Source organism: Salvelinus namaycush, chromosome 17 (genome assembly GCF_016432855.1).
Source record: "Salvelinus namaycush isolate Seneca chromosome 17, SaNama_1.0, whole genome shotgun sequence".
Taxonomy (NCBI): domain Eukaryota; kingdom Metazoa; phylum Chordata; class Actinopteri; order Salmoniformes; family Salmonidae; genus Salvelinus; species Salvelinus namaycush.
Window position 1 is genome coordinate 37,671,001 of NC_052323.1, and position 12,288 is coordinate 37,683,288.

General features: G+C 47.9%; 1 protein-coding gene across 1 annotated transcript; it reads right to left on the bottom strand.

Moving 5' to 3' along the window:
• Window positions 1-6,068: 6,068 nt before the first annotated feature.
• Window positions 6,069-7,151, bottom strand: npy7r (neuropeptide Y receptor Y7). The gene has a single exon (XM_039011911.1). The coding sequence runs from the start codon at window positions 7,149-7,151 to the stop codon at window positions 6,069-6,071; it is 1,083 nt and encodes a 360-aa protein (XP_038867839.1).
• Between the last annotated feature and the right edge of the window lie 5,137 nt (window positions 7,152-12,288).

The window sequence follows — 12,288 nt, forward strand, 5'->3', positions numbered from 1 at the left end:
GTAAGGTAGTCAGCCAGGTAATCAATGTAAGGCCATTCAAGCCAGACAGTTGCAGTTCCACCACAACCTTATTAAGGTCCTTATAAAGTCTCATATTAATCCATATTAATAGGGCCAGGAGTTTTTCCTGATCCAGACCATGTGATCTGACCAAAGCTATATAACTAGGACCCAGAAATGTTCTAGTCATCTCACACAGTCAGGTAACAATAGGGTCCAGAGTTTATCCTAGTTATAGCATACGGTCAGGTAACTATAGGGTCCAGAGTTTTTCTTGCACAGGTCGCATGTGAGGTCAGGAAAACTCCTGGTCCTAGTCATCATCATTGATGAGCTGCAGCAATTCAGATGTCCTTTCTGTTGGCACTAATATCACTCCATACAGCAGTATAGTGTCCTGTCCTTTATTTTAGCACTAATATCACTCCATACAGCAGTATAGTGTCCTGTCCTTTATTTTGGCACTAATATCACTCCATACAGCAGTATAGTGTCCTGTCCAGGTGGTGTACTCCATACAGCAGTATAGTGTCCTGTCCAGGGGGTGTACTCCATACAGCAGTATAGTGTCCTGTCCAGGGGGTGTACTCCATACAGCAGTATAGTGTCCTGTCCAGGTGGTGTACTCCATACAGCAGTATAGTGTCCTGTCCAGGGGGTGTACTCCATACAGCAGTATAGTGTCCTGTCCAGGGGGTGTACTCCATACAGCAGTATAGTGTCCTGTCCAGGTGGTGTACTCCATACAGCAGTATAGTGTCCTGTCCAGGTGGTGTACTCCATACAGCAGTATAGTGTCCTGTCCAGGTGGTGTACTCCATACAGCAGTATAGTGTCCTGTCCAGGTGGTGTACTTGTACATCAATATATCATATGCCATTTAGCAGACGCTTTTTTCCAAAGCGACCTACAGGCCGTTCTGGTTCACTCTACAGAAACAGTAGATGGACTCCTGCCCTACGGGCCGTTCTGGTTCACTGTACAGAAACAGGAGATGGACTCCTGCCCTATGGGCCGTTCTGGTTCAGTCTACAGAAACAGGAGATGGACTCCTGCCCTATGGGCCGTTCTGGTTCACTCTACAGAAACAGGAGATGGATCCTGCCTATGGGCCGTTCTGGTTCAGTCTACAGAAACAGGGATGGACTCCTGCCCTATGGGCCGTTCTGGTTCACTACAGAAACAGAGATGGACTCCTGCCCTATGGGGCCGTTCTGGTGTCAGTCTACAGAAACAGGAGATGGACTCCTGCCCTATGGGCGCGTTCTGGTTCACTCTACAGAAACAGGAGATGGACTCTCGCCCATGGGCCGTTCTGGTTCAGTCTACAGAAACAGGAGATGGACTCCTGCCCTATGGGCCGTTCTGGTTACTCTACAGAAACAGGAGATGGACTCCGCCCTATGGGCCGTTCTGGTTCAGCTACAGAAACAGGAGATGGACTCCTGCCTATGGGCCGTTGGTTCACTTACCGAAAAAGGAGATGACTCCTGCCCTATGGCCGTTCTGGTTCAGTCTACGAAACAGGAGATGGACTCCTGCCTATGGGGCCGTTCTGGGTTCATCTTACAGAAACAGGAGATGGACTCCTGCCCTATGGGTCCGTTACTGGTGCACTGTACAAGAAACAGGAGATGGACTCTTGCCCTATGGGCCGTTCTGGTTCACTACTACAGAAACAGGAGATGGACTCCTGCCCTATGGGCCGTTCTGGTTCACTCTACAGAAACAGGAGATGGACTCCTGCCCTATGGGCCGATTCTGGTTCACTTCTACAGAAACAGGAGATGGACTCCTGCCCTATGGGGCCGTTCTGGTTCACTGGACAGAAACAGGAGATGGACTCCTGGCCTATGGGCAGTTCTGGTTAAATGTTCACTCTACAGAAACAGGAGATGGACTCCTGCCCTATGGGCCGTTCGGTTCACTATACAGAAACAGGAGATGGACTCCTGCCCTATGGGCCGTTCTGGTTCACTGTACAGAAACAGGAGATGGACTCCTGCCCTATGGGCCGTTCTGGTTCACTGTACAGAAACAGGAGATGGACTCCTGCCCTATGGGACGTTCTGGTTTCACTGTACAGAAACAGGAGATGTCTCCTGCCCTATGGGCCGTTCTGGTTCACTCTACAGAAACAGGAGATGGACTCCTGCCCTATGGCCGTTCTGGTTCACTCTACGAAACAGGAGATGACTCCTGCCCTATGGGCCGTTCTGGTTCACTCTACAGAAACAGGAGATGGACTCCTGCCCTATGGGCCGTTCTGGTTACTCTACAGAAACAGGAGATGGACTCCTGCCCTATGGGCCGTTCTGGTTCACTGTACAGAAACAGGAGATGGACTCCTCCCTATGGGCCGTTCTGGTTCACTCTCCAGAAACAGGAGATGGACTCCTGCCCTATGGGCCGTTTTGGTTCACTCTCCAGAAACAGGAGATGGACTCCTGCCCTATGGGCCGTTTTGGTTCACTCTCCAGAAACAGGAGATGGACTCCTGCCCTATGGGCCGTTCTGGTTCACTGTACAGAAACAGGAGATGGACTCCTGCCCTATGGGCCGTTCTGGTTCACTATACAGAAACAGGAGATGGACTCCTGCCCTATGGGCCGTTCTGGTTCACTCTACAGAAACAGGAGATGGACTCCTGCCCTATGGGCCGTTCTGGTTCACTGTACAGAAACAGTAGATGGACTCCTGCCCTATGGGCCGTTCTGGTTCACTGTACAGAAACAGGAGATGGACTCCTGCCCTATGGGCCGTTCTGGTTCAGTCTACAGAAACAGGAGATGGTCTCCTGCCCTACGGGCCGTTCTGGTTCACTGTACAGAAACAGGAGATGGACTCCTGCCCTATGGGCCGTTCTGGTTCACTGGACAGAAACAGGAGATGGACTCCTGCCCTATGGGCCGTTCTGGTTCACTGTACAGAAACAGGAGATGGACTCCTGCCCTATGGGCCGTTCTGGTTCACTCTACAGAAACAGGAGATGGACTCCTGCCCTATGGGCCGTTCTGGTTCACTGTACAGAAACAGTAGATGGACTCCTGCCCTATGGGCCGTTCTGGTTCACACTACAGAAACAGGAGATGGTCTCCTGCCCTATGGGCCGTTCTGGTTCACTGTACAGAAACAGTAGATGGACTCCTGCCCTATGGGCCGTTCTGGTTCACTCTACAGAAACAGGAGATGGACTCCTGCCCTATGGGCCGTTCTGGTTCACTGGACAGAAACAGGAGATGGACTCCTGCCCTATGGGCCGTTCTGGTTCACTGTACAGAAACAGGAGATGGACTCCTGCCCTATGGGCCGTTCTGGTTCACTGTACAGAAACAGGAGATGGACTCCTGCCCTATGGGCCGTTCTGGTTCACTCTACAGAAACAGGAGATGGACTCCTGCCCTATGGGCCGTTCTGGTTCACTCTACAGAAACAGGAGATGGACTCCTGCCCTATGGGCCGTTCTGGTTCACTCTACAGAAACAGGAGATGGACTCCTGCCCTATGGGCCGTTCTGGTTCACTCTACAGAAACAGGAGATGGACTCCTGCCCTATGGGCCGTTCTGGTTCACTCTACAGAAACAGGAGATGGACTCCTGCCCTATGGGCCGTTCTGGTTCACTCTACAGAAACAGGAGATGGACTCCTGCCCTATGGGCCGTTCTGGTTCACTCTACAGAAACAGGAGATGGACTCCTGCCCTATGGGCCGTTCTGGTTCACTCTACAGAAACAGGAGATGGACTCCTGCCCTATGGGCCGTTCTGGTTCACTCTACAGAAACAGGAGATGGACTCCTGCCCTATGGGCCGTTCTGGTTCACTCTACAGAAACAGGAGATGGACTCCTGCCCTATGGGCCGTTCTGGTTCACTCTACAGAAACAGGAGATGGACTCCTGCCCTATGGGCCGTTCTGGTTCACTCTACAGAAACAGGAGATGGACTCCTGCCCTATGGGCCGTTCTGGTTCACTGTACAGAAACAGGAGATGGACTCCTGCCCTATGGGCCGTTCTGGTTCACTCTACAGAAACAGGAGATGGACTCCTGCCCTATGGGCCGTTCTGGTTCACACTACAGAAACAGGAGATGGACTCCTGCCCTATGGGCCGTTCTGGTTCACTCTACAGAAACAGGAGATGGACTCCTGCCCTATGGGCCGTCTGGTTCACTCTACAGAAACAGGAGATGGACTCCTGCCCTATGGGCCGTTCTGGTTCACTGTACAGAAACAGGAGATGGACTCCTGCCCTATGGGCCGTTCTGGTTCACTGTACAGAAACAGGAGATGGACTCCTGCCCTATGGGCCGTTCTGGTTCACTCTACAGAAACAGGAGATGGACTCCTGCCCTATGGGCCGTTCTGGTTCACTGTACAGAAACAGGAGATGGACTCCTGCCCAATGGGCCGTTCTGGTTCACTGGACAGAAACAGGAGATGGACTCCTGCCCTATGGGCCGTTCTGGTTCACTGTACAGAAACAGTAGATGGTCTCCTGCCCTATGGGCCGTTCTGGTTCACTATACAGAAACAGGAGATGGACTCCTGCCCTATGGGCCGTTCTGGTTCACTCTACAGAAACAGGAGATGGACTCCTGCCCTATGGGCCGTTCTGGTTCACTCTACAGAAACAGGAGATGGACTCCTGCCCTATGGGCCGTTCTGGTTCACTCTACAGAAACAGGAGATGGACTCCTGCCCTATGGGCCGTTCTGGTTCACTCTATAGAAACAGGAGATGGACTCCTGCCCTATGGGCCGTTCTGGTTCACTCTACAGAAACAGGAGATGGACTCCTGCCCTATGGGCCGTTCTGGTTCACTCTACAGTAACAGGAGATGGACTCCTGCCCTATGGGCCGTTTTGGTTCACTCTACAGAAACAGGAGATGGACTCCTGCCCTATGGGCCGTTCTGGTTCACTCTACAGAAACAGGAGATGGACTCCTGCCCTATGGGCCGTTCTGGTTCACTCTACAGAAACAGGAGATGGACTCCTGCCCTATGGGCCGTTCTGGTTCACTCTATAGAAACAGGAGATGGACTCCTGCCCTATGGGCCGTTCTGGTTCACTCTACAGAAACAGGAGATGGACTCCTGCCCTATGGGCCGTTCTGGTTCACTCTACAGTAACAGGAGATGGACTCCTGCCCTATGGGCCGTTCTGGTTCACTCTATAGAAACAGGAGATGGACTCCTGCCCTATGGGCCGTTCTGGTTCACTCTACAGAAACAGGAGATGGACTCCTGCCCTATGGGCCGTTCTGGTTCACTCTACAGTAACAGGAGATGGACTCCTGCCCTATGGGCCATTCTGGTTCACTCTACAGAAACAGGAGATGGACTCCTGCCCTATGGGCCGTTCTGGTTCACTCTACAGAAACAGGAGATGGACTCCTGCCCTATGGGCCGTTCTGGTTCACTGGACAGAAACAGGAGATGGACTCCTGCCCTATGGGCCGTTCTGGTTCACTGTACAGAAACAGGAGATGGACTCCTGCCCTATGGGCCGTTCTGGTTCACTCTACAGAAACAGGAGATGGACTCCTGCCCTATGGGCCGTTCTGGTTCACTGTACAGAAACAGGAGATGGACTCCTGCCCTACGGGCCGTTCTGGTTCACTGTACGGAAACAGGAGATGGACTCCTGCCCTATGGGCCGTTCTGGTTCAGTCTACAGAAACAGGAGATGGACTCCTGCCCTATGGACCGTTCTGGTTCACTCTACAGAAACAGGAGATGGACTCCTGCCCTATGGGCCGTTCTGGTTCACTCTACAGAAACAGGAGATGGACTCCTGCCCTATGGGCCGTTCTGGTTCACTGTACAGAAACAGGAGATGGACTCCTGCCCTATGGGCCGTTCTGGTTCACTCTACAGAAACAGGAGATGGACTCCTGCCCTATGGGCCGTTCTGGCTCAGACAAGGCTTATTTTTTTTTTAATTCAGCAGCCTCAGATTCCCTTTGTAATGGTACTAATTTCACTCCACACAGCAGCCTCAATCAGACGGCAGATCAATCAGACGGCAGATCAATCAACCAATCAGACGGCAGATAAATCAACCAATCAGACGGCCGTAGCAGGGTGTCCTCCATTCAGAGACATCCTCCTTTGTGACCGGATCCTGAAGGATCCCTCAGGGTGAATACTGTCTGGTTTAGCCTCACACCTGAACACCATGAGGAACCCATTCCTGTAGTTCTTATTCATCCAGCCGTACAGGAGCGGGTTGGCGAAGGTGGAGCACATGGCTACAATGTGGAAGAGGGTATAGATGAGCTTGTATTGTCTTAAGCTGAGCACCAGGTCTAGGTCACTGGCTAGTTGAAACACGTGGAAGGGTAGCCAGCATGTGGCGAAGACTACAACCACCATAACCAGCATCTTGGTGGTCTTCTTCCTGCGCTGGACGGCGTCGATGCGGCTCGCTGGACTCACGTGGTTCTTCAGCTTCACCCAGATGCAGATGTAGGCATAACTGATGATGGAGAGTGGCAGCAAGTACTGCAACAGTAACATAGACAGGCTGTAAATGACTCCATCTCTGCTGCTGCCGTAAGGCCACTTCTCATAGCAGACTGAAATCCTCAGGTTGATGGACGGGATCTCCTCCTGACGGTACTCTCTGAAGATGGCGAGCGGGCCGGCCAGCACGGCGGACAACGTCCAGGTGAAAGCCACGATGAGCAGGCTGCTTCGCCAGGTGAGGCGCTGGCCCAGGTGGAACACGATACACCTGTAGCGCTCCAGAGCGATGACGGCCAGCATCAGGATCGATACGTGAACGCTCAGCGCCTGGGCGAACGGGACCATGTGACACAGCACTGCGCCGAACGGCCACTCGTCGAGCAAGGTATAAACCAGTGTGAACGGTAAGCACAACGTATCCACCAACAGGTCGGCCAGGGCCAGGTTAGCTATGAAGAAGTTAGTGACTGTCCTCATGTTCCGGAAGCAGATGATCATGTAGATGACTAGGGCGTTGCCTACTAGGCCCAGTAAGATGATTAGACTATACGCCGTGATCAAAACAGCCTGGACTCCTACATGCTTGGTGATGTCAGAGTGGAACCCCGGCCGGTCGAGGTGGAGGCTGAGACTGTCGTTACCAAGGATGCCTTGTTGTAAGTGGGTGCAGGTGGTGTCCATGTGGACTGGCAGGCCAGGTGCTAGGTCGGCCGTGCTGTTGGTGGGGTCTGGGTTTGAAGGGTCTGAGGGGTCCAGGGGGCTCATGTTGTCTGCTGGGAGGGAGGGAGGGAGGGGGGGGGGGGGGGGGGGGGGGGATTTATTGCACAAGAAAAACTAGGTAGATGGTCGCTAATTAGCTTCTATTAATTTACATTCAGTGGACACCACATGCATGCTGGTCTGGATCCTATAGATTCTTGGACGGTGAACTTGAGGAAATACTGAATCACTACTGGCTCAAAAACAATCAGATAAAAATGAGTCCCAAATGGCACCCTATTCCATAAACAGTGCACTACTTTAAATGTGATCTGATATGATCTATTATCTGATATGACCTGATATGATCTATTATCTATTATCTGATATGATCTGATATGATCTATTATCTATTATCTGATATGATTTATTATCTATTATCTGATATGATCTGATATGATCTATTATCTATTATCTGATATGATCTGATATGATCTATTATCTATTATCTGATATGATCTATTATCTATTAACTGATATGATTTATTATCTATTATCTGATATGATCTATTATCTATTATCTGATATGATCTATTATCTATTATCTGATATGATCTATTATCTATTATCTGATATGATCTATTATCTGATATGATCTATTATCTTTTATCTGATATGATTTATTATCTATTATCTGATATGATCTATTATCTATTATCTGATATGATCTATTATCTGATATGATCTATTATCTGATATGATTTATTATCTATTATCTGATATGATCTATTATCTATTATCTGATATGATTTATTATCTATTATCTGATATGATCTATTATCTGATATGATCTATTATCTATTATCTGATATGATCTATTATCTGATATGATCTATTATCTATTATCTGATATGATTTATTATCTATTATCTGTAGTGGTGAGCTAACTTATCTTTGACCCTAACTTACCCAGCACCATATCCCTCCCAGCCTTAGCCTCCAACCCTCCCACCTCATCCCTCCCAGCCTCAGCCTCCAACCCTCCCACCTCATCCCTCCCAGCCTCAGCCTCCAACCCTCCCACCTCATCCCTCCCAGCCTCAGCCTCCAACCCTCCCAGCACCTCAGCCTCCAACCCTCCCAGCACCTCAGCCTCCAACCCTCCCAGCACCTCATCCTTCTCAGCCTCCAACCCTCCCATCTCATCCCTCCCAGCCTCAGCCTCCAACCCTCCCACCTCATCCCCCCAGCCTCAGCCTCCAACCCTCCCAGCACCTCATCCCTCCCAGCCTCCAACCCTCCCAGCTCCAGGGGAGACAAACACAGATAGAAATGGAATGCCAGAAAGAATTCTGACTGAAATATGAAATCAGAAGCATGCTGCATGTGTCTGGGTCAGAAATAAGGCTTACCCATCTATCTGGGTTTGTGTTTATTATGTAGGCTATACGAATACATCTATCTGGGTTTGTGTTTATTATGTAGGCTATACGAATACATCTATCTGGGTTTGTGTTTATTATGTAGGCTATACTGAGATTGAAGTATTAGGTGCTCAGTGATTACCTCCAGGGCTTTGTAAAGAGCAGGCATTTGATTCCAATAAACTTATATACCACGCAGAAGTCAACTCACCATTTACAGTGGCTCGTGAAAGTATTCACCCCCCTTGACATTTTTCCTATTTTGTTGCCTGACAACCTGGAATTAAAATGGATTTTAGGGGGGTTTATATAATTTGATTTACACAACATACCTACCACTTTGAAGATGCTAAATATTTTTTATTGTGACACAAACAAGAAATAAGACAAAAAAACAGAACAATTGAGCCTGCATAACTATTCCCCCCCCCCCCCAAAGTCAATACCTTGTAGAGCCCCCTTTTGCAGCAATTACAGACTGCAAGTCTCTTGGGGTATGTCTCTATAAGCTTGGCACATCTAGCCACTGGGATTTTTTCCCATTCTTCAAGGCTAAACTGCTCCAGCTCCTTCAAGTTGGATGGGTTCCGCTGGTGTACAGCCATCTTTAAGTCGTACCACAGATTCTCAATTGGATTGAGGTCTGGGCTTTGACTAGGCCATTCCAAGACATTTAAGTGTTTCCCCTTAAACCACTCGAGTGTTGCTTTAGCAGTATGCTTAGGGTCATTGTCCTGCTGGAAGGTGAACCTCCGTCCCAGTCTCAAATCTCTGGAAGACTGAAACAGGTTTACCTCAATAATTTCCCTGTATTTCGGCACCATCCATCATTCCTTCAATTCTGACCAGTTTCCCAGTCCCTGCCGATGAAAAATATACCCACAGCAGGATGCTGCCACCACCATGCTTCACTGTGGGGATGGTATTCTCAGGGTGATGTGAGGTGTTGGGTTTGCGCCAGACATAGGGTTTTCCTTGATGGCCAAAAAGCTAAATTTTAGTCTCATCTAAACAGAGTACCTTATTCCATATGTTTGGGGAGTCTCCCACATGCTTTTTGGCGAACACCAAACATGTTTGCTTCTTTTTCTCTGGCCACTCTTCCGTAAAGCCCACCTCTGTGGAGTGTACGGCTTAAGGTGGTCCTATGGACAGATACTCCAATCTCCGCTGAGGAGCTTTGCAGCTCCTTCAGGGTTATCTTTGGTCTGTTTGTTGCCTCTCAGATTAATGCCCTCATTGCCTGGTCCATGAGTTTTGGTGGGCGGCCCTCTCTTGGCAGGTTTGTTGTGGGGCCATATTCTATCCATTTTTTAATAATGGATTTAATGGTCCTCCGTGGGATGTTCAAAGTTTTGGATATTTTTTTATAACCCAACCCTGATCTGTACTTCTCCACAACTTTGTCTCTGACCTGTTTGGGGAGCTCCTTGGTCTTCATGGTGCCGCTTGCTTAGTGGTGTTGCAGACTGGGGCCTTTCAGAACAGGTGTATATATACTGAGATCATGTGACAGATTATTTGACACTTAGATTGCACACAGGTGGACTTTATTTAACTAATTATGTGACTTCTGAAGGTAATTGGTTGCACCAGAACTTCTTTAGGGGCTTCATAGCAAAGGGGGTGAATACATTCGCACAAACCACTTTTCAGTTTGTTATTTTTTGAAACAAGTTATTTTTTTCATTTCACTTCACCAATTTGGATTATTTTGTGTTTGTCCATTACATGAAATCCAAATAAAAATCCATTGAAATTACAGGTTGTAATGCAACAAAATAGTATAAAAATGCCAAGGGGGTGAATACTGTGTATACCACACAGAAGTCAACTCACCTTTATATACCACACATAAGTCAACTCACCTTTGTAGACAACACAGAAGTCAACTCACCTTTCTATTCCACCCAGAAGTCAACTCACCTTTATATACCACCCAGAATTCAACTCACCTTTATATACCACCCAGAAGTCAACTCACCTTTATATACCACACAGAAGTCAACTCACCTTTATATACCACCCAGAAGTCAACTCACCTTTATATACCACCCAGAAGTCAACTCACCTTTATATACCACACAGAAGTCAACTCACCTTTATATACCACACAGAAGTCAACTCACCTTTATAAACCACACAGATGTCAACTCACCTTTATATACCACACAGAAGTCAACTCATCTTTATATACCACACAGAAGTCAACTCACCTTTATATACCACCCCGAAGTCAACTCACCTTTATATACCACCCAGAAGTCAACTCACCTTTATAAACCACACAGATGTCAACTCACCTTTATATACCACACAGAAGTCAACTCACCTTTATATACCACACAGAAGTCAACTCACCTTTGTATACCACACAGAAGTCAACTCACCTTTGTATACCACACAGAAGTCAACTCACCTTTATATACCACCCAGAAGTCAACTCACCATCTGTATACCACACAGAAGTCAACTCACCTTTATATACCACCCAGAAGTCAACTCACCATCTGTATACCACACAGAAGTCAACTCACCTTTATATACCACCCAGAAGTCAACTCACCATCTGTATACCACCCAGAAGTCAACTCACCTTTGTAGATCCCCCAGAAGTCAACTCACCTTTGTAGATCCCCCAGAAGTCAGCTCACCTTTGTAGATCCCTATTCATAGTCTAGTGACAACGCACTACTCCTCAAGATTCATGCGTAATATAATTCTCCTTATTGTGTGTTGGATTTAGGCTGTATAGATGTTATTTAATTTTGTCTCAGTAGCCTCTATTTACCAAAGGCAGTGCTAATACATTTAATCAGAATCCATCACGCTGTACTGAAACAGGAGATGATGGAAGTGCGTTAAGCTACGGATGGGTCTTTCTGATCCCTAAACTATTATCCGTGATTTATACCGTCACTCTTTGATCATCACATTATGAACCGGACAATCAACAGTCATTATTAATCATGTCAATTCATGCTCCAAATCAGTTCTATATTATTGTACAGGTAAACTGTATACATCTTCAGTAACCCATACACCCGTTCAATTACTCACCTTTCCCCTCTTAGTCGCAGGCTATAGCTCCTTGGTAAACGACTCTTCAAATGAGATGTTGCACGGAACAAGTGAAAATCCTGAAGCTCCTCGTGAGCAGAGAAGAGAACAGAGCGGAGTGTAGCGCACATATGGTGTGTGTGCCTTCTCTCTCTCTATATATCTCTCTCTCTCTCTCTCTTTGTCTCTCTCTCTCTCTCTCTCTGTCTCTCTCTCTCTCTCTCTCTCTCTCTCTCTCTCTCTCTCTCTCTCTCTTTTCTCTCTCTCTCTCTCTCTCTCTTTTTCTCTCTCTCTCTCTCTCTCTCTCTTTTTTCTCTCTCTCTCTCTCTCTCTCTCTCTCTCTCTCTCTCTCTCTCTCTCTCTTTTTCTCTCTCTCTCTCTCTCTCTCTCTCTCTCTCTCTCTCTCTCTCTCTCTCTCTCTCTCTCTCTCTCTCTCCCTCTCTTTCTCTCTCTCTCTCTCTCTCTCTCTCTCTCTAGTGGTACTATCTATCACAGTATAAAGGACTAGTGGTACTATCTATCTATCTATCTCAGTATATAGACCTAGTGGTACTATCTATCTACCACAGTATTTATGCCTAGTGGTACTATCTATCTCAGTATAAATGCCTAGTGGTACTATCTATCTCAGTATA